Source organism: Aquila chrysaetos, chromosome 15 (genome assembly GCF_900496995.4).
Source record: "Aquila chrysaetos chrysaetos chromosome 15, bAquChr1.4, whole genome shotgun sequence".
In the NCBI taxonomy this organism is placed as follows: domain Eukaryota; kingdom Metazoa; phylum Chordata; class Aves; order Accipitriformes; family Accipitridae; genus Aquila; species Aquila chrysaetos.
Window position 1 is genome coordinate 249611 of NC_044018.1, and position 21288 is coordinate 270898.

General features: G+C 66.4%; 1 protein-coding gene and 3 non-coding genes across 5 annotated transcripts; 3 read left to right on the top strand and 1 right to left on the bottom strand.

Annotated features, from left to right (window-relative positions):
* The first annotated feature begins 1290 nt into the window (after window positions 1-1290).
* On the top strand, window positions 1291-1454 carry LOC115351422. Its single transcript, XR_003926800.1, has one exon. It is a non-coding gene; the product is annotated as a U1 spliceosomal RNA (small nuclear RNA).
* Window positions 1455-2024: 570 nt separating this feature from the next.
* Window positions 2025-2188, bottom strand: LOC115351424. Its single transcript, XR_003926802.1, has one exon. It is a non-coding gene; the product is annotated as a U1 spliceosomal RNA (small nuclear RNA).
* Window positions 2189-6083: 3895 nt separating this feature from the next.
* Window positions 6084-6248, top strand: LOC115351425. Its single transcript, XR_003926803.1, has one exon. It is a non-coding gene; the product is annotated as a U1 spliceosomal RNA (small nuclear RNA).
* Window positions 6249-6614: 366 nt separating this feature from the next.
* Window positions 6615-21275, top strand: CAD (carbamoyl-phosphate synthetase 2, aspartate transcarbamylase, and dihydroorotase). Of its 2 annotated transcripts, XM_030037159.2 has the most exons (45): window positions 6615-6779; window positions 7072-7211; window positions 8353-8482; window positions 8720-8862; window positions 8984-9125; window positions 9675-9846; window positions 9926-10111; window positions 10182-10294; window positions 10421-10566; window positions 10663-10794; window positions 11060-11293; window positions 11399-11620; window positions 12017-12205; window positions 12402-12526; window positions 12629-12762; window positions 12842-12954; window positions 13067-13317; window positions 13389-13635; window positions 13751-13849; window positions 13951-14175; window positions 14260-14442; window positions 14550-14768; window positions 14867-15034; window positions 15125-15307; window positions 15395-15499; window positions 15579-15827; window positions 16061-16142; window positions 16317-16483; window positions 16622-16786; window positions 16870-17001; window positions 17101-17302; window positions 17389-17579; window positions 17648-17788; window positions 17913-18008; window positions 18093-18237; window positions 18371-18418; window positions 18916-18960; window positions 19054-19208; window positions 19336-19410; window positions 19518-19730; window positions 19965-20090; window positions 20225-20380; window positions 20455-20556; window positions 20689-20783; window positions 21150-21275. In XM_030037159.2, exons 1-45 carry the CDS (start codon window positions 6695-6697, stop codon window positions 21250-21252), a joined length of 6774 nt encoding a protein of 2257 aa, XP_029893019.1. In that variant the 5' UTR covers window positions 6615-6694; the 3' UTR covers window positions 21253-21275. The 2 variants fall into 2 exon arrangements, with proteins under 2 accessions (XP_029893019.1, XP_029893020.1); XM_030037160.2 differs by lacking the exon at window positions 18371-18418.
* The last annotated feature ends 13 nt before the right edge of the window (window positions 21276-21288 follow it).

Genomic DNA, 21288 nt, shown 5'->3' on the forward strand with positions numbered 1-21288 from the left:
AGTGGGGAAGGATCTTCCCTGTCCCTGGGCCCCTCCCCTGGAAGTTGGGAGAAATGGTGACACTATGGTACTCTGGCCCCTGGCTCACACCTCCTCTGGCTGTGGTTCTGGCATCTGCTCGAGCTGGGCTTGTGTGGGAGAGCCTGGCACCTCTGACCCTGCAGCACCATGGGGGTCCCCAGGGCTGCTCCCAGCACAAGCTGCTCCTGCAAGAGGGGCCCCGTGCAGGGTCCAGCCTGAGCAGAAGCTGAGGGCTCTGGCATGGGGAAGGGGATGTCCTCCCTTGTTCTGCTGTAGTAAAATTGGTGCTTATCCCAGCTCCTGGCAGGGATTCCTGTGGGCTGTCTGTGCCCCCCCCCCCCCCGCCCCAGAGCCTGTCACTGCTAGTGCCCTGCATGTTCCCAGCTTGGAAGGGGGGAGCAGGGAAGAGAGGGCAGGGTACCCGTTATTCTGGCCTCTGACCAAGAAGGGGTCTTTTTATACACTCGTCTCACCTGTCGTTGCTGCTGTGTGCAGAGGCGAGGTCGGCAGGGGGGAGCCCTGTGTCCCCAGCCCCGCCCGGGAGCAAGGTGAGGAAGGCCAGGCACTAATGGGGCTCCAGGGCCAGCGCTGGGCTGTGGGCAGGGGCACAGCAGGTCCCTCTGTCTTCCCTAGTTCCAGCTGTGCTGCCGGTCGCTGTCCCCGGGTGCGTTAGGAGACGCGGACGGGGCCGGGGCAGCAGCTCCCTCCCTGCCGGGTACTCCCGGCAACAGCCCTCCCCGCCAAGCCCGGGTAGCCCCGAGCCGAGGCCTTCCCATGGGGGGACAGAGCCGGCGGCAGGCAGTACCCCGCCGTGCGGGGCTCTCGGCTCCGGCCGAGGCGGTGTGGCCCACGGCGAATGCAGACCCCTGCTGCTCCACAGCCAGGGAACGGAGGATCCGCCGGGACGACGGGGACGGGGCCCACACTCGCCCCGGCATGACTCCCCCCAAACCGCCGGGGGCCGCCAGGGGCGGGGCCATGCAGATCGCCCCGCTGCCAGCAGAGCGTCTCCGGGCCGCCAGGGGCGGAGCCTTGCGGGACGGGGCGGGGACATGCAGATCAGCCACGGCGCGGGATGGCGGGAGGTCCCCGTCAGACGAAGACGCCGGCCACGGGCGTCACAGGAGCTGCGTGGACGCCGCGTGGCGGGCAGATGTGGGGTTTAGAGTGAGTGTTGTGCGTGGGCGTGGCGTGCGACTGTGGGCGCGTGTGTCCGTGTGCTGAGAGCAGGTGGTGGTGCGTGCGGCGTTGTCGGGTGTGAGGGAAGGCATACTTACCTGGCAGGGGAGACACCATGATCAGGCAGGTGGTTTTCCCAGGGCGAGGCTCATCCCCTGCACTCCGGGTGTGCTGACCCCTGCGATTTCCCCAAATGCGGGAAACTCGACTGCATAATTTGTGGTAGTGGGGGACTGCGTTCGCGCTCTCCCCTGGCTTGGCAGTAATAAAAGGAGAATAACAGTGAGGGTGAGATGGCTATGGTTTTTGTTTTACGCCTTAGCCCTGACTCATCTGCTCCGGGCGCTGACACCTGTCTGACCGTTCCACAGGATGGAGTTCGAGTTTTCGGGTGAGATGATGAGACTGCTCTCGCTGCTGACGGCGGCGGGGCCGATGGGCATCAGGTGCGCGGAAAGACCCCGCCATGGGACCTCGGGACCCGGCGCAAGCAGCCGCGCTGGAGCCAGCGCGTCAGGAAGCGGACGCGATGCTCGTGGGCAGGTTGATGACTTGTTCTGGCCATTACCGCTGCGCCCCGGCCTAGCCTCTGCTGCCCGCCCCGTTCCTGCTCCGCCCGCCGCCGAGATGGGGGAATCGTGGCCGGGGCGGGACCGGTTTTCCCCCGCCACCGCGCGGGATGTGCCGTGCGCGGACAGACCTACCCTCGCCTATCTCCTCAGCCCTTGCAGGCCACGACGCCTAGCTGTATATCTGCAAAAAACCAGTAATCTACCCCCACACCATCTGTGTTTCTACCCTTTCTGTTTTTGTTACCTCCAAGCCAGGGGAGAGCGCGAACGCAGTCCCCCACTACCACAAATTATGCAGTCGAGTTTCCCGCATTTGGGGAAATCGCAGGGGTCAGCACACCCGGAGTGCAGGGGATGAGCCTCGCCCTGGGAAAACCACCTGCCTGATCATGGTGTCTTCCCTGCCAGGTAAGTATGCCTTCCCTCACACCCGACAACGCCGCACGCACCACCACCTGCTCTCAGCACACGGACACACGCGCCCACAGTCGCACGCCACGCCCACGCACAACACTCACTCTAAACCCCACATCTGCCCGCCACGCGGCGTCCACGCAGCTCCTGCGACGCCCGTGGCCGGCGTCTTCGTCTGACGGGGACCTCCCGCCATCCCGCGCCGTGGCTGATCTGCATGTCCCCGCCCCGTCCCGCAAGGCTCCGCCCCTGGCGGCCCGGAGACGCTCTGCCGGCGGGAGGGGCGGGGCGGGACGCGCCGACGCCCGGAGGAGCGAGGAGGGGGCGGGGCCTCCGCTCCATCTCCAACACCGGTAGCGGTAAATAATGTGCAGCACGCTGACCTCTATCGCCTGCTCGCAGCGTCTTCGCTCCCGCTGCGCTGCTGCCGGGGGCTGCTGCCCCGCGCCCCCCTGCCAGCGGCCGGCCAGGACCGAGAGCCGCTCCGGTCTGCGGGCACCGGGGCTCCGCGGGAACTGGGGTTTGACTCACCGCCGCCGGGAGGCCGGAACGGCGCCACCCGCAGCACCCACCCCCCTCCCGCGGCAGCTGCGACGAGCGGCTCAGGGAAGTCCCGGCGGTGGCTCTGGTGACGATGAGTCCCGGTGAGAAGCGTCCCGGGAGCCGGTGGGAACGGCCATCCCGGCCCCCCTGTGTGCTGAGAAGGGCTTGGGGAGGGGGCGGGAGAGTGCTGTCCGGGCCACAGGGACCCCAAAATGATCAGGCTTTGAGCTTCGGGAGTGAGACAAAGGACCCCAGAGCGGCTGCCCAGGGCTTCAGTAGAGCAAACCTCAAGCTGCTTGGGGAGCCCCTGAGCAGCATCCCCGGGGAATCTGCCTGTGAGGTTGCAGGGCTCTCTGGGAGCGGAGCACTTTTTGGGAGCTGCCTTGAAAAGCCCGGGAGTGGCAGTCCCAGGGAGTCCCAGGTCAAGCAGGAGACTGGCCAGGCTGACCGGGGACCTCCTTGTGGAGCTCGGGAGGAAGAAGACACAGGCCCATCTCTGGAGGCAAGGTCAGGCTTCTTGGGAGGGTTACAGAGCCATGGTTCACACGTGTAGGGAGAAAACACGACTGGTCAAAGCTCAGCTGGAGTTGATGCTGGCCGGCGCTGTGTCAGATGGGGAGGGCTCCTTTAAGTGCATTAATAGCAAGAGGAGGTCTAAGGAAAGCGCTGGACTGACACTTGCTAAAGGTGGTCATCTGACTAATAGGGATGAAGAAAGGGCAGAGGCATCTGATGCTTTTTGTGCCTCAGCCTTTAATAATACTGATAGACCTGGGGCTGCCTGGTCCCCTGAGTCGGACGAGAATGGCTGTGGGAGCAGTGGCTTTCCATTTGTGGACATGAAAATTGTCAGGGACCAGCTGTATCAGCTGAGCGTTCACAAGTCCATGGGGCCTGGTGGGATTCGCCCCAGAGGGCTGAAGGAGCTGGCGGAGGTTTTGGCAGGATCCCCTCGGTCAGCTACCAAAGGTCTGGGCAGTCTGGGGAGGTCCCTGCTGACTGGAAGCTGGCCAGTGCTATTCCAATTGACAAGAATGGCATGAGGGAAGATCCAGGAAAACACAGACCTTAGTCTAACCTCAGTTCCTGGAAAAATTACGGGGAAGATCATCCTGGGCGCTATGGCAAGGCTTTTAAAGAACAATGCAATCGTCAGGCATAGTTGGCACGGGTTCCTGAAGGGAAAGTCCTGTTGAACTAATTTGATATCCTTCTATGATAAGGTCACCCACCCAGGGGGTGAAGGGAAGGTGATGGAGGTAGTTCTTCTGGATTTCAGTAAGGCTTTTGATACTGTCCCTCCCAGGATCCATCTGGACAAGCTGTCCAGCCGTGGGATGAGCGGGTTCACGGTGCGCTGGGTGAAGCACGGGCTGGACGGCAGGGCTCAAAGGGCCGCAGCGAATGGGGCTACAGGGGGCTGGTGACCAGTCACCAGCAGTGTTCCTCAGGGCTCAATCCTAGGGCCAGTTCTGTTCAATATATTTATCAATGATCTGGATCCAGGAGTTGAATGCACCATTAGCAAGTTCGCTGATGACACCAAACTGGGAGGTGCTGCTGACTCTCTCGAGGGACAAGAGGCCTTGCAGAGGCCTCTAGATAGCTTGGAGCATTGGGAAATCATCAACAGCATGAAACTGAGCAAGAACAAATGCCAGATTCTGCACCGGGGACAGAGTAATGTCAGGCAGAAGTCTAAACTGGGAGAGGAGTGGCTGGAGAGCAGCCCTGCAGAAAGGGACCTGGCAGTGCTGGTCAGCAGCAGCGCAACAGGAGCCGGCAGTGTGCTTTGGCAGCCCAGAGGGCAAACCGCATCCTGGGGGGCATCAAACACAGCGTGAGCAGCTGGCCAAGAGAGGGGATCGTCCCGCTGAATTCAGCACTGGTGCGGCCTCACCTTGAGTACTGTGTGCTGTGCTGGGCCCCACCGTTTGAGAATGATGTTCAGGTCCTCGAATGCCTCCAGAGGAGGGCAACAATGCTGGTGATGGGGCTGGAACGCATGTCCTCTGAGGAGCGGCCGAGGACTCTGGGTTGGTCTGGTTTGGAGAGAAGGAGGCTGAGGGGCAACCTCTCTGCAGCTTCCTGAGGAGGGGACGTGGAGAGGGAGGTGCTGAGCTCTTCTCCCTGGGATCCAGGGACAGGACGCCTGGGAACGGTTCAAAGCTGCATCAGGGGAGGTTCAGACTTGACGTGAGGAAGCATTTCTTTACCGAGAGGGTATTTAAACCCCAGAACAGGCTTCCTGCAGAGGTAGTCAATGCCCCAAGCCTGTCAGGGTTTAAGAGGCATTTGGGCAATGCCCTTAACAACGTGCTTTAACTTTTGGTCAGCCCTGAAGCGGTCAGGCAGTTGGACCAGATGATCCTTGTAGGTCCTTTCCAGCTGAAGTACCCTACCCTATCCCATCCTACCCTTTTATCCCTGAGCAGGTCAGCACACAGTGTGCAATACCTCTGGGGTCAGCTGTCCCAGCTGGGTCCCCTCCGGCCCCTTGCCCATCCCAGCTGCCTTCAGTGCTTCAGTTCAAGGGGTTGGGGGTGCTGCAGAATGGCACCGAACCTGTCCCCATCCCATGCCTCTGCCCGGATCATCATCATTCTCGAGGGCAGAGGCTTTTAAGGTCCCTAGAAGGGACCCAGCTCCCTGGGTAGGAAAGAGCAAGAGATCCTCTCTCTCTGCGGGTCAGGGATGTGTCCGCGTGTCCTTGGACACCAGGACCCCTCGTGCCACCACTGGTCGGAGCGGCTGACCCTGCGCCGTCCTGCCCTGCCACGGATGTGCCTGACGGTCCAGGGGCAGGAGCCGCAGGGATGGACGTTTCCCCTGGTGCCGCGTTTGGGGGGAGCGACGCTTGTCCTTCAAAAGTCCCCCTTCCTCGGCAACGCTGGCTCTGCTGCTCGGCTGCGGCAGGTGCAAATCCCTGGACTGGAAATGGCCGTTCCGCGCCAGTTCCGCATTTCCCGCCGGTTCCGCATTTCCCGCCCTTCTGCCGGGTCTTCCGCGTTTGGGAGTTCCGACCCTGGAAGGAGCCCGGCCGGGCCGCCAGGGGCGGGGCCATGCAGATCGCCCCTCCCGCCGGCAGTGCGTCTCCGGGCCGCCAGGGGCGGAGCCTTGCGGGACGGGGCGGGGACATGCAGATCAGCCACGGCGCGGGATGGCGGGAGGTCCCCGTCAGACGAAGACGCCGGCCACGGGCGTCACAGGAGCTGCGTGGACGCCGCGTGGCGGGCAGATGTGGGGTTTAGAGTGAGTGTTGTGCGTGGGCGTGGCGTGCGACTGTGGGCGCGTGTGTCCGTGTGCTGAGAGCAGGTGGTGGTGCGTGCGGCGTTGTCGGGGGGGAAGGAAGGTATACTTACCTGCCAGCGGAGATACTGTGATCAGGCAGGTGGTTTCCCCAGGGTGAGGCTTATGCCCTGCACTCCGGGTATGCTGATCCCTGCGATTTTTCAGCAATGGGGGAAAGTCGACTGCATAATTTGTGGTAGTGGGGGACTGCGTTCGCGCTTTCCCCTGGCTTGGTGGTGTTAAAAACAGACTCAGTTTCACGGTGAGATGGTTATCTGCTCCGATAGCTGCTAGCTCTCTGACCAGTTCCAAGGCGGTGGGCGAGCTCGGGACTGACCCCGCACCCCTCTCCGTCTGCAGGGGCCATTGCGGTCCGCGCTCCGCTCTTCCCCCGCGACCCCGCTTTCAGGCCCCGGGTCGCTGCAGGCGACGGACCCGCAGCGCCCTCTCCCCGCCCGCCGCTGCGCCACGGCGCCCCCGCCCACCGGGCGGCCGGTGAACCAGGTGTGCTGCGGCGGAGCCGCCGCGTGTCGCCCCGCTGTCGCCCTACCCCGCCCCGCCGCGGGGGCTGGCCCGGCCCGGCCCCGCCCCGGATCCTCCCGCCGCCGCCGCTGCGCTGCATGCGCCTCGCTCGGTAGCCACCGCGGAGTCGCCGGAGCGCACGTGGAGCCGCCATGGGCTGCCTGGTGCTGCAGGACGGGTCGGTGCTGCGCGGCCGCCCCTTCGGGGCCGCCGGGGCCGCCGCCGCCGGTGAAGTCGGTGAGTGCGGCCGGGCGGGGCCGGACCGGGACCAGGTCCGGGACGGCGGCGGATGTCGGGGGGCGGCCCGAGCCCGGCGAGCGTCGCCGGCAGGGGAGGGGCCCGGTAGGGGGCCCCCCCCCCCCTCTGCTCGGCGCCCTGTCGTGGGACAGGAGCGGGGGCTGACTCGGGGCGCTGGCGGCGGGGGGGTTTCGGCCGCGACCGGGGCTCGGATATGCCTCTGCCGGCGGGACGCGGGGTGGCCGGGATGTTCCGTCCCAGCCGTCTCCAGCCCCTCTCCCTGCGCTCGCAGTCTTCCAGACCGGCATGGTGGGCTACCCCGAGGCCCTCACCGACCCCTCCTACAAGGCACAGATCCTGGTGCTCACCTACCCGCTCGTCGGAAACTACGGGGTCCCCCGGGACGAGACCGACCCCTTCGGCCTCAGCAGGGTGAGGGGGGGGGGCCAGGCAGCGGTGCGTGGGGCAGCGTGTCCCTGCAGCGGGTGGAACTGCCCGAGGCAGCCGCCGGGCGCGTGGCAGGGCGGGACGGCGCAGGGTGCCAGGGCGGGGGAGCGCCGGTCACCGGGGCGGCACGCGGCAACGGGCAGAGGTTTGACCCCGGTGCCGCAGGGCCCAGAGCCAGCAGCGGGGCCCAGGGTGTTCCAGCCTGCCGTGCTGCCGGGAGGGGACCGGGGCTGGGCGGGGGGGGGGGGAAGACCCCCGTGCAGTGGGATTGGGGTGTCCTCGCAGCACACTGGGAGCGGAGCGGTGTGTCTGTCCTCGCCGGGGCTCTGTTGCAGGAAGGGGGTCCCAGCTGCCTGCTCAAGGCCCCAGACCCCTCCCAGCCCTGCAGCCTCCACGCTGCTTGTCCCAGGGCCACCCCTGCCTCCAGGGCAGAGTCCAGGCCCTGCTGCGGCAGCGCTGTCAGGCCTCCCCGTGCTGACCCTTGGGGGTCTGTCCTGCCCAGCCCTGTCCCACGCTGGCAGGCCAGGAGCCCCCAGTCCCGCACTTGCTGTCAGCAGCCCTCTCTGGGATGGGGCCATGTGGGTCCCTGCTGTGGCCCCTGCAGGCCCTGCTCCTGGAAACCAGAGCCCCAGTCCCATGGAACAGGACACGCTGGCATGTTTGGGGCTCCCCGGCGAGGCTGTGGCTGGAGGGAGCGGTGCTTTCCCGTGTGCCAGTTTGTGTTGCGGCCGTGCCGAGCTTGAGGGGTCCTGCGGCATGGGCTGTGCTGGCCCCTGGGCAGGGGGCTGTGGTCCAGAAGACCTGGGGGCCTGGGCACCCCATCCTGGGGCTCCCAGAGCCGGGGGCTCACCTGGACCAAGCCTCAGCCTCACAGAGCTGGGTGTGGGGTGGGGTGAGGTGGGGGCAGTGACAGCCTGACATGCCGTGTGGGGTGGCAGTAGGAGCTGGTCCTGTGCCCCGTGGGCCAGGGATGGGGTCCCTGTCCCATGGGGCTCTCCGAGCCCTGGGCTGTAGCCGCCCTACCGTGCTCCATGGGGATGACCAGGCCGGGCACCTGAGGGGCACACAGGTCTTCTCCTGGGCTGGTGACCCCATGCCCAGCCATGCTCACTCCCCGCCTCCCCAGTGGTTCGAGTCCAGCAAGATCCATGTGGCTGCACTGGTGGTGGGCGAGTGCTCGGAGACCCCCAGCCACTGGAGTGCATCCCGCTCCCTCGACCAGTGGCTGAAGGAGCAGAACATCCCCGGGCTGGAAGGTGGGACTGGGGAGACCATGGGGTCGGGTGTGGGCTGGGAGCTGGGGGTGGCTGTGTGGCAGATGGGGGCTGGGGCCAAGTGACAGTATGTTCTGGACCAGACCTGTCTCTGTGTTGGGATTTGCCCCCAGGGGGTTGACCCGGTGTTGGCGGTTGGGGGTGATAATGTTGCTGGGGCACAGGGTCCTGCTCAGGGTGGAACAGGGCTGTGGGCTCATGTCTCATGGCTGTCCGCAGGGGTGGATACTCGGGCCCTAACGAAGAAGATCCGTGAGAAGGGGACGCTGCTGGGGAAGCTGGTGCCGGATGGGACCCCTGAGAAGAGCCTTGCCTTTGAAGACCCCAACAAGCGGCACCTGGTACAGGAGGTGTCGCTGAAGGTGGGGCTGGGGGCATGGGTGGGGATGGCAGGGGGGCAGCTGGGGCTGCGGAGTTCCTTGCTGTGGAGCGCTGGCCCTAGGCTGGGGGGGCTGGGGCAATCCACGCTCACCCCTCCTGCAGACACCCAGCGTGTTCAACCCCGGTGGGTCACTGCGCATCACGGCGGTTGACTGCGGCCTCAAGTACAACCAGGTGCGGTGCCTGTGTGAGCGGGGGGCGGCCGTCACTGTGGTACCCTGGGACCATCCACTGGACACTGCAGGTGGGGTGGCAGCAGCCGGGGGCATCCCAGGGCCCTGCCGAGGGGTGGGGAGACGGGGTCTGGAGCAGGGGCCGTCTCCTTGGCCAGTGCTGGGGGAAGTGGGGAGCCATGTCCTGCTCTGTGCCATGGGGTCGGGAAGCCTTGATGTCATCCTTCCTGGAGGCTTTGGGGCTCGGGGCCCTTGGTGTGACACTACAGGGATGGGGGGAGCATGGGCTCGGGGTGCCTTGCTGTGATTGGGATGGGGGGGGCTCTGGACCGTGGTGTCAGGGTGCCCTAATGTGACACTGCATGGGGGGCTATGGGGTGGGCTGTGGGACTGGGGGGCCCTTGCTGCCACTAGGATGGGTGTTAAGGGGTCAGATCACCTCAGTGTGACCCTGCTGGGGTGTCAGGGGGCCTCTGGGTTCAGGGTGCCTCGCTGCTAGGCTGCTGGTAGCTGGGGGGCCCTGCTGTGCCCCTGTGGGGCCTTGGGGAGGCTGGGGGGCCCCGCTGTGACCTTTGGGGCCTGGGGGCCCCCACTCTGACCCCACTGCTGTCTTGACACAGACTTTGATGGGCTGTTCATCAGCAACGGCCCCGGGGATCCACAGCTCTGCCAGGAGACAGTGTCCAACCTGCGGCGGGTGCTGGACACACCCCAGCCCAAACCCATCTTTGGGATCTGCCTGGGGCACCAGCTGCTCTCCCTGGCCCTCGGTGCCCGCACCTACAAGATGAAGTGAGTGGGGGTCTGGGGTCTGGGTCACTGCGGGGTCCCGGCTGCCTGGGGCTGCCTGACGCCCGTCCTGCTGCCCCAGGTATGGGAACCGCGGGCACAACCAGCCGTGCCTGCATGAGGACACGCGGCGCTGCTTCATCACGGCGCAGAACCATGGCTTCGCAGTGGAGGCGGGCAGCCTGCCACCTGGCTGGGCCCTGCTCTTCACCAATGCCAACGATGGCTCCAACGAGGGCCTTGTCCATGAGCACAAGCCCTTTTTCAGGTGGGTGTGGGGCTGTGGCTAGGGGGGCCAGGGGGGCATGGGGCCGTGCCCTGCCTGACCCCCTCCGCAGCGTCCAGTTTCACCCTGAGCACCGTGCCGGCCCCACGGACCTGGAGGGGCTCTTCGACGTCTTCATGGAGGTGGTGCGGGACCTGAGGAGCGGAGACGGCAATGCCCGGACGGGTGGGTGCGGGGCAGGAAGGGGCAGATGGGGCTGTGGGACTGGGACCGTGTGTGGTGCTGTGGGGCCAGGGCTGTGCGCAGCGGTGCATGTGGCCCCGGTTCCAGTGTGTCCCATCCCTCCACCAGTGCGGGAGCGCCTGCGGGACTGGCTGAGCTATGACAAGGCACCGGTGGGGGGTCAGGATGCGGCCCGGCCCCGCAAGGTGCTGATCCTGGGCTCCGGTGGCCTCTCCATTGGGCAGGCAGGCGAGTTTGACTACTCGGGCTCGCAGGTGAGAGCCCACCCCTGGGACACGGGGGGCAGTAGGGGTCCCTGTGGGGGGTGGGGACCTGGGGCCGTCTGCCATGACCCCTCTGCTCCCTGTAAGGCCATCAAAGCACTGAAGGAGGAGAACATCCAGACGGTGCTCATCAACCCCAACATCGCCACGGTGCAGACCTCCAAGGGGCTGGCAGACAAGGTCTACTTCCTCCCCATCACCCCGGAGTATGTCACCCAGGTGAGTGCCCCAGGGTGCCAGCTGGGAGGGGGTGCTTTGGGAGGCACAGGGCTGGGAGGGCTGGGGGCTGTCTGGAGGGTAAGAGGGTGCCTGCCTGGGGGGCTGCCTGGGGGACTGTGGGGTGGTGGAGGGGCTGATACATGGGGGGCTGGGGGATGGTGGAGGGGTGCTGGAGGGGCAGCACAGGCATGGTGGCAGCTGGAGAGCGAGGGCGCATTCTGCGGGGCTGCCGTGGGTCCCCGCCCCACTGCCCCATGCCCCCCAGGTGATCCGGAACGAGCGCCCCGATGGGGTGCTGCTGACCTTCGGGGGGCAGACGGCCCTCAACTGCGGCGTGGAGCTCACCAAGGCAGGCGTGCTAGAGCGGTACCACGTGCGGGTGCTGGGCACCCCTGTCACTTCCATCGAGATGACGGAGGATCGCAAGGTCTTCGTGCAGAAGATGGAGGAGATCGGGGAGCACGTGGCACCCAGCGAGGCTGCTGCCTCCCTGGAGCAGGTCCGGGAGTGGGATGGGGGGTGGTCGTGGGGCAGGACAGGGGGGCAGCTCCCAGGCAGGGTGCTGTCCTCCCTGCTCCCATTGTGACCCTGTTGCTCTCAACAGGCGCAGGCAGCAGCAGAGTCACTGGGGTACCCAGTGCTGGTGCGCTCTGCCTATGCCCTCGGGGGTCTGGGCTCCGGCTTCGCCAACAACCGGGAGGAACTGGTGGCACTGGTGAGCCAGGCCTTCACCCACACCTCCCAGGTCCTGGTGGACAAGTCCCTGAAGGGCTGGAAGGAGATCGAGTATGAGGTGGTGCGGGACGCTTACAACAACTGTGTCACGGTACGGGATGGGGGAGGCCCCCCAGGCCTGCTGGGGTGGAATTGATGGAGGAGTTGGGTGCTGGGGGGGCATGGGGTCAGGGGTTCCTGCTGGACCCTGTCCCCAGGGAGGGCTCCCCAGCCCCTCTTGTGGTGCCAGCACAGCTGCTGTGTGCCACCGGGAGCTGTGCCCCTTGACGCCCTGTGCTGGGTGGGGGCTGCAACACGTGGGGTGTCCCGGGGGCTTGTGTTCAAGCCCTGCCTGTGCAGGGAAGCCCCCATCGGTCCCCAGGGCAATGGAGGAGGTGGTGGGAGCCAGGACGGACCCGCCTGGGGCAGCAGTAGCCAGAACCATATGCAGGCAGCGCGTGGGGTGGTCGGGAGCCCGGCAGTCTGCAGTGACCCCCCCTGCTGCCAGGTGTGCAACATGGAGAACCTGGACCCACTGGGGATCCACACGGGCGAGTCCATCGTGGTGGCACCCAGCCAGACCCTTAACGACACCGAGTACTTCATGCTGCGGCGCACGGCTGTGAAGGTGGTGCAGCACCTGGGCATTGTGGGCGAGTGCAACATCCAGTTTGCCCTGAACCCCGAGTCGGAGCAGGTGAGAGCTGCCGTTCCCCAGCCTGGCTGCCCTCATGTTTGGCCCCTGTCGCTATTTGTGCCCTCCACATGCTAGCAGCCCTCCGGTGCCAGCCGAGCACCAGGCCCCAGGGAGCCGCGTTGCTGGCACCTGGCCTTGTGCCATGGGGGCCACGTCCCGTGCCACCCCACTAAACCTGCCTGCCTGCTTCCTGCAGTACTACATCATTGAGGTGAACGCCCGGCTCTCCCGCAGCTCGGCACTGGCCAGCAAGGCCACCGGCTACCCCCTGGCCTATGTGGCTGCCAAGCTGGCCCTGGGCATCCCCTTGCCCCTCCTCAGGTAACAGCACTGCTGCAGTGCGGGACGGGGTGCTGCCCCAGCCAGCTTCACACCCCTCACTTTGGGACAGCCCTGGCCGCTGACCCCCTGTCCTCTCCCCAGGAACTCTGTCACCAACTCCACCACGGCCAACTTTGAGCCCAGCCTGGACTACTGCGTGGTAAAGATTCCACGCTGGGACCTCAGCAAGTTCCTGCGCGTCAGCACCAAGATTGGTAGCTCCATGAAGAGCGTGGGTGAGCGCGGGGCGGGCGGGCAGCACAGGTGGGCAGCGTGGTGAGCGCAGTGTCTGGCCGCTCATGGTCCCATCCGCAGGGGAGGTCATGGCCATTGGGAGGAACTTCGAGGAGGCTTTCCAGAAGGCGCTGAGGATGGTGGACGAGAACTGCGTGGGCTTTGACCACACTGTGAAGCTGGCCTCAGATGTGGTGAGTGCTGGGGCTTGGGAAGGCGTGGGAGGGTCTGGGGCAGAGCGCAGTCTTGGGGAGGAGGCAGCTGTCTGTCCCCCACCTGGCCCCACTCAACCCCCTGGCCCGGCAGGAGCTGGAGACGCCGACAGACAAGCGGATCTTTGTGCTGGCGGCCGCGCTGCGGGACGGCTACTCCATCGAGCGGCTCTACAAGCTGACCAAGATCGACCGCTGGTTCCTGCACAAGATGAAGAACATCACAGACCATGCGGTGCTGCTGGAGTCCTACCGTGAGGAGCAGAGCACCATGCCACCTGCTGTGCTCAAGCGGGCCAAGCAGCTTGGCTTCTCTGACAAGCAGGTGGCCCTGGCTGTGCTCAGGTAATTTGGGGAGGGGGTGGCCCCACTCTGTGCCCTGGCCTGCATCCTGGTGCTCACCCTGCCCCTCACAGCACCGAGCTGGCTGTGCGGAAGATGCGGCGTGACCTGAAGATCCTGCCGGTGGTGAAGCAGATTGACACCGTGGCGGCGGAATGGCCGGCCCAAACCAACTACCTGTACCTGACCTACAATGGCACCGAACATGACCTGGCCTTCCGCGAGCCCCATGTCATGGTCATCGGCTCCGGCGTCTACCGCATTGGCAGCAGTGTCGAGTTCGACTGGTGCGCTGTTGGCTGCATCCAGGAGCTCCGCAAGGTTGGCTAGACCCTGGCACCCTGCAGGGTCGGTCAGTCGGGCATCCCTGGTCAGAGGATGGAGCTGGGGAGGAGTGGGGGCCTCTTGGCCTCACCTCATCCCACTCCCCTGGCAGATGGGCTTCAAGACGATCATGGTGAACTACAACCCCGAGACAGTGAGCACCGACTATGACATGTGCGACCGCCTCTACTTCGATGAGATCTCCTTTGAGGTGAGTGGGACTGGGGACCTTGCCCACTGTGGGGCTGAGGGAGGGTGAGGGCTGCCATGGCCCCTGTCCCAGCCATCCCCCTGCCCCACACAATGCCGCAGGTGGTGATGGACATCTACGAGCTGGAGAATCCTGAGGGTGTGATCCTGTCCATGGGTGGGCAGCTGCCCAACAACATCGCCATGGCCCTGCACCGGCAGCAGTGCCGCATCCTGGGCACCTCCCCGGAGGCTATCGACTCAGCCGAGAACCGCTTCAAGTTCTCCCGCCTGCTTGACTCCATCGGCATCAGCCAGCCCCTCTGGAAGGAGCTCTCTGACATGGAGGTGGGGGGCCAATGAGGGTGATGGGGCTGCCCCGGGGGGGACCAGCCCTCGGCAAGTCCCCTGAGGGTGCCATCTCTCCCGCAGTCGGCCAAGCACTTCTGCTGCAAGGTGGGGTACCCCTGCGTCGTGCGCCCCTCCTACGTGCTGAGCGGCGCTGCCATGAACGTGGCCTACTCGGATAGTGACCTGGAGAAGTTCCTGAGCAATGCTGTGGCCGTGTCCAAGGAGCAGCCCGTCGTCATCTCCAAGTTCATCCAGGAGGCCAAGGTCCATCCAGGAGGCTGCTCCAGCCCCCGGGCACCCCTGCTCCCCACAAGAGCCCGGTCCCCTGCCCTGGTGCTGGCACCGGGCTGTGACTGTATTCCTGCTCACAGGAGATCGATGTGGATGCGGTGGCCTGTGACGGTGTGGTAGTGGCCATCGCCATCTCGGAGCATGTGGAGAACGCCGGGGTGCACTCGGGTGATGCCACGCTGGTGACACCACCCCAGGACATCACCCCTAAGACACTGGAGCGCATCAAGGCCATCGTCCATGCCGTCGGGCAGGAGCTGCAGGTCACGGGGCCCTTCAACCTGCAGCTCATCGCCAAGGTACCTCAGCTGCGGGGGGCTGCACCAGCTGGCGTGGTGCCATGTGGGAGGATACCCTTCAGGCCAACATGAGCCTCATGCTGTCCCCTCTTCCCCAGGATGACCAGCTGAAGGTGATCGAGTGTAATGTCCGGGTCTCCCGCTCCTTTCCCTTTGTCTCCAAGACCCTGGGGGTGGACCTGGTGGCTCTGGCTAGCCAAGTGATCATGGGAGAGGACGTGGAGCCTGTGGGTCTAATGACGGGCACGGGCATCGTTGGTGTCAAGGTGAGTGGGGGCTGCAGGGGCTGGGCTGGGGCACATGGCTGGGCTGGGGTGCGTGGCTGGTCAGCCTTTGAGACCCCCCCCTGCCCCCAGGTGCCCCAGTTCTCCTTCTCACGCCTGGCGGGCGCTGATGTGGTGCTGGGTGTGGAGATGACCAGCACGGGTGAGGTTGCCTGCTTTGGGGAGAACCGCTGTGAGGCTTACCTGAAGGCCATGCTCAGCACCGGCTTCAAGATCCCCAAGAAGAACATCCTGCTGACCATCGGCAGCTACAAGGTGCGTGGGGCCAGGGCGGGGGCCGGGGCAGGGGCCAGCCCCCCCCCCCCCCCCCCCACCCTCTGACTGTCCCCGGGGTTGTTGCAGAACAAGAGTGAGCTGCTGCCCACAGTGCGGACCCTGGAGAGCCTTGGCTACAAGCTGTATGCCAGCCTCGGCACCGCCGACTTCTACACTGAGCATGGCATCAAGGTTGGGGCCGGGGGTCCGGCAGGGGCTGGGGGCACCCTCGGAGGAGGCATGGGGCCCTGATGGGTGTCACTGCTGGCAGGTGATGGCCGTGGACTGGCACTTCGAGGAGGCGGATGGCAGCGAGGCTGGTGCCCGGGAGACCCAGCGGAGCATCCTGGACTACCTGGCCGAGAACCACTTTGAGATGGTCATCAACCTCTCAATGCGCAACTCGGGGGGCCGCCGGCTCTCCTCCTTTGTCACCAAGGGGTACCGCACCCGGCGCCTGGCCGTCGACTACTCTGTGCCGCTCATCATTGACATCAAGTGCACTAAGCTCTTTGTGGAGGTGGGCTGGCGTGCGTGGGATGTGGGTGCAGGTGAAGGGAGCAAAGCACGGGCTGGGGTAGGAAAGTCCTGTTGTAGATACTGTGGGGCGGGCACCGTACATGGGTATTGTTGTGGGAGGGTCGTTTTTGGGGTGCCACTCAGGCAGATGTCCTCATCCTGGCCCCGTTCCTGAGCCCTGGCCCCACGCGCCCCTGCAAGATGGGTCCTGCCTCATGGCTGCTGTCTCTGCAGGCGCTGGGCCAGATTGGGGCAGCCCCCCCACTGAAGATACACGTGGACTGCATGACATCCCAGAAACTCATCCGTCTGCCAGGTAGGGAGTGCTGGGGCCTCCCAGGGTGCAGCACAGAGCAGAGGCAGTGCCGGAGGCCAGGCTGGCCACATCCGAGGGCACTGTGGGGAAAGGAGACATTTCCCTGTGCTGCCAGGGTGTCCAGTGTTCCCCATGGCCGGGGGCTGCCTGTGCTGACGCTGCCCCGCTCCCCAGGCCTGATCGACGTCCATGTCCACCTCCGCGAGCCGGGCGGCACTCATAAGGAGGACTTTGCATCGGGCACGGCAGCCGCCCTGGCTGGGGGTGTCACCATGGTGTGCGCCATGCCCAACACCAACCCTGCCGTCACCGACGGCACCTCCTTTGCCCTGGCGCAGAAGGTGAGGGGCTGCCTCACCCAACGTGACCGCCCAACGGTCACGTCCCCTCCCCGGGCACTGTGGTGCCAGCTGCGGTGTGCCCGCTGCTCACGGGAGGGCTGGCCCCAGCCTGGCACCCACTGCCTCTCACCCCTGCAGCTGGCCGAGGCTGGGGCCCGCTGTGACTTCGCCCTTTTCCTGGGGGCTTCCTCGGAGAACACCGGCTCGCTGGGCCCCCTGGCCGGGGCAGCTGCCGGGCTTAAGATGTATCTGAACGACACCTTCTCCAGCCTGCGGATGGATGACGTGTCGCTGTGGATGGAGGTGAGCCGCTGCGGGCAGGGGCTGACACGGGGCCAGAGCCGGCTCCTGGTGCCAGTGCCCACCAGCCCCATACCCGCCCCCAGCACTTCGAGCAGTGGCCGCGGCACCTGCCTGTCGTGGCGCATGCAGAGCGGCAGACGGTGGCCGCTGTCCTGATGGTGGCCCAGCTGTACCAGCGCCCTGTGCACATCTGCCACGTGGCCCGCAGGGAGGAGGTGAGCAGCAGGGCACAGGGACATGGTGGGGGGACCGCAGGCCCCAGCAATGGGGTGCAGGGCTGTTTGGGGGCCCCCCCCTCACTGCGGCTCCTCCAGATCGTCCTCATCAAGGCAGCCAAGCAGAAAGGGATCCTGGTGACGTGCGAGGTAGCCCCACACCACCTCTTCTTGTGCCGGGATGACCTGGGTCGCCTTGGGGAGGGCCGAGCAGCCGTGCGGCCGGCGCTGGGCACCCGCCAGGATGTGGAGGCACTCTGGGAGAACATGGACACCATCGACTGCTTCGCCACGGACCATGGTGAGCCCTGGGAGACGGCAGCTGTGGGGCGGAAGCACGGGCTGGGGGCAGCAGCGGGTCCCACAGTAACCAGCCCTGTCCTGCAGCCCCCCACACGCTGGAGGAGAAGCAGGGGCAGGAGCCGCCCCCCGGCTACCCCGGCCTGGAGACAATGCTGCCACTGCTGCTGACGGCCGTCTCGGAGGGGCGGCTCACCGTAGAGGACATCGTCCAGCGCCTCTACGAGAACCCCCGCAAGATCTTCGGGCTGCCGGCGCAGGAAGACACCTACGTGGAGGTGGGTCCCTGCCCACCCAGCCCAGATCCGGCCCCAGCCCTGCTGCCTCTGACCCACTGTCCTGGCAGGTGGACCTGGAGCATGAGTGGATCATCCCCAGCCGCACGGCCTTCTCCAAGGCCCGCTGGACGCCCTTCGAGGGCATGAAGGTGAAGGGGACGGTGCGGAGGGTGGTCCTGCGTGGGGAGGTCGCCTACATCGATGGGCAGGTAAGGCCCCGGGTACCCTTCCCCTGTATCTAGGGGTCCCCTCCCAGCACTGACGCGCCCCAGCACTGACGCGCCCCAGCACTGACGCGCCCCAGCACTGACGCCATCGCCCCCATGGCTGCAGGTGCTGGTGCCCCCTGGCTACGGGCAGGACGTGAAGAAATGGCCCTCGGGAGCTGTGCTGGCGCCACACGCAGCCCCCGCCAAGGAGAGTACGAAGGTACCGGGGCGCATGGGGCTGGCGGGGTGGGGGTCCTTGCCCTGCCCTGCCCTGCCCTGACTTCAGCTCAGCCTCTCGTTGCAGACCCCTGAGCGGCCCCGGCACGTCGTGGCAGCTGGCGAGACGCTGCGTGGCCGAGCCTCCAGCCCCCGCCGGGCCGGCCCTGCGGGCGAGGGACGCTTCCACCTCCCGCCCCGCATCCACCGGGCCTCCGACCCTGGGCTGCCAGGTAGGGGGGCGGGTGGCGTGGCATGGCGGAGCGCGGCGGGCGGGAGGCAGGGCAGCGACCGTGCCGCCCCAGGGCCGGGTCTGGGGCCGCGGCTGGGCGGCCCCGCTGACGCCGGCCCTTGTGTCCCGTTCAGCGTTCCGGAGGCTGGGAGCTGTGCACCGCCCGGGCACCCGAGGCACTGGTAATGTCGGGGGGGGACTCACTCAGACAATGAGACGCGGCCGTACTAATGGCACTAACCGCAGCCGATGAGTGCATCCCCTCCCCCAGGTGCCACGCTGGCCTCGGGCTGCCCGCGCTGCCCCGGCACAGGCCCCTTTCCACACCGTGTGATGGGGCCGGGCACCATGGGACAGGGCATGGCTGTGCCTGCCTGCTCCCCTCCCGCCCCAGCCTGCGCGGCACCTCGGGGACCCCTCGCCTGCCAGTGTGATTTGGGTTGCGTCCGATCGGGTTTTGTGGGGCGCGTGGGGAGAGGGGCACAACACCGCGCTGGGGCTTGGCCCACCCCGTCTCTGGGTGGCTATGGCCCTGGTGTTGGGCCCCGCGGTGCTTTCGCCCGGTGCCGCCAAATGCCGGGAGGGCTGTGCCACACCGGCGGCACCCTGGGAGAGCAGGGCCCAGGGTGCTGCAGCTGCCTGCACCCTCTAACACCGCTGCTCCCCTCTCCCACCCCAGCTGAGGACACCCGTGAAAAGGCCGGCAGGAAGGCGGTGGAAGCAGGTGAGTGCTACGGGGGTCCAGGGGCCCCCGGCGGGCGGGCTGGGTTACACAGCACCACTCCTGCGGGCTGACTGGCTGCTCTTGGTGCTGCAGATCCAGCTGTGATCCAGGACAGCTACTTCTACCCGCCGGGCCCTCTCCCACGCCAGGCATCCCCCCAGGGCGCACCCCACTTCCAGACCTCCCCACTGCTGCACCCCCTCGTTGGCCAGCATGTCCTCTCTGTCCAGCACTTCTCCAAGGAGCAGGTGCCTGGGCTGGCAGTGGGTGCTGGGGCTGTGGGCACCCAGATGATTACGGGGGGTGCGGTGACTCGTGTGCCTCAGCCAAGTCCTGGTGCCGAGCATGCCCCAGCTGAGCCGCCTTTCCCCACAGATGTCGCATCTGTTCAATGTGGCACACACCCTGCGCATGCTGGTGCAGAAAGAGCGGAGCCTGGACATCCTCAAGGTGAGCTGCGCATGGGGCAGCTGCCTGCCATCCCACGTGAGGCCCTGGGAGCCCTGTGCCAGGCGAGTGCCCCTGGGCTCCCCAAGGTGACAGCGTGCCCTCTGCAGGGCAAGGTAATGGCATCCATGTTCTACGAGGCGAGCACGCGGACCAGCAGCTCCTTTGCGGCAGCCATGAGCCGGCTGGGTGGCTCTGTCCTGTCCTTCTCGGAGGCCACCTCGTCAGTGCAGAAGGGCGAGTCACTGGCCGACTCTGTGCAGACCATGTGCTGCTACGCCGACGTGCTGGTGTTGCGGCACCCCCAGCCCGGCGCCGTTGAGGTGAGAGGAGTTGGCGGGGCCATCTCCTGCCTGTGGCGGGGCTGGGGGGCGGCTGCGTCCCACCCTGAAGGTGTCGGGGATTGCTGCTGCGATGGCGGGGATGATGACCTGCACTATGGGGCAGGGCCGTGTTCCCCAGCAGGGCAGGCTGGGCAGGTGTCAGGAGCAGGAGCCAGGTCCTGCCCCCGGGGGGGCTGTGGTCCTGCCTGTGCTCAGCCCTGCCTGTGCACCCAGCTGGCTGCCAAGCACTGTCGCAAGCCCGTGATCAACGCCGGGGATGGGGTGGGGGAGCACCCCACGCAAGCGCTGCTGGACATCTTCACCATCCGTGAGGAGCTGGGTACCGTCAACGGCATGACGGTAAGGCGCTGGGGGCTGGGGGGGGGGGCCACGGCCACCCCTACCATGGTGCTGTGGGGCTGAATGGCCTTGTCTGGGGCTGGGGGGGCTGTTGGGGCCCCACGGCACTGTGTCAGGCTGACCGCTCTCCCCAGATCACCATGGTGGGCGACCTGAAGCACGGGCGCACAGTGCACTCCCTGGCCCGCCTGCTCACCCAGTACCGCGTCAACCTGCGCTACGTGACCCCACCCGGCCTCCGCATGCCCCCCGACATCACCAGCTTCGTGGCCTCCAAGGGCATCAAGCAGGTGAGCAGGCAGGGTGAGGCGGCCGGGGCCCCCTGTCATTGTCCCCCCCGGCCCTGCTGACGTTGTCTCCCCAGGAGGAATTTGGGAGCATTGAGGAGGCGCTGCCGGACACCGACGTGCTCTACATGACCCGCATCCAGAAGGAGCGCTTCCGCCTGGCTGAGGAGTACGAGGCTGTGAGTAGGGGGTGGCGAGAGGGGACCCCGGGTCTTGCCCCACTGTGGGGGCAGCAGCCTCCTGCCCTCCATGGGGTGAGAGCTGCCCTGCTAGGAGCTCAGGGCTCCGTTACCCCCCGCCCCCCCCCGCAGTGCTTCGGGCAGTTCATCCTCACGCCCCACATCATGACCCGAGCCAAGGAGAAGATGGTGGTGATGCACCCCCTGCCCCGTGTCAACGAGATCAGGTGGGGATGGGGGGGTAGGATGGGGGGGCTGCAGGGTTGGGGAGGGGGGCCAGAGGGTGCAGGGGGGGGTCTCAGGATGCTGGGGGGGGCTGCAGTGTGCTGGGTGGGGTTCAGTGGCAGGGGTCCCTCATTCCCCACGGAGGGGGGCATCTGTCATTCCCTGGGGAGGGTGGTCTGTGCCCCACGGTGGGGGGTTTGGGGGTCTGTGCCCCACGGTGGGGGGGGGTCTGGGGGTCTTTGCCCCACGGAGGGCGTCTGTGCCCCACGGGGGGGGGGATGTCTGTGCTGGGGGTCCCTGCTGGGCTCTCGGGGGGCGGGTGTCGGGGCTCCCGGGGGCGGTGCCCGCGACTGACGTCACTTCCGCAGCGTGGAGGTGGACTCGGACCCGCGCGCCGCGTACTTCCGGCAGGCGGAGAACGGGATGTACATGCGGATGGCGCTGCTGGCCACGGTCCTGGGCCGCTACTGAGCCAATAAACCGCGTCACTCTGCCGCGCCCGGGCGT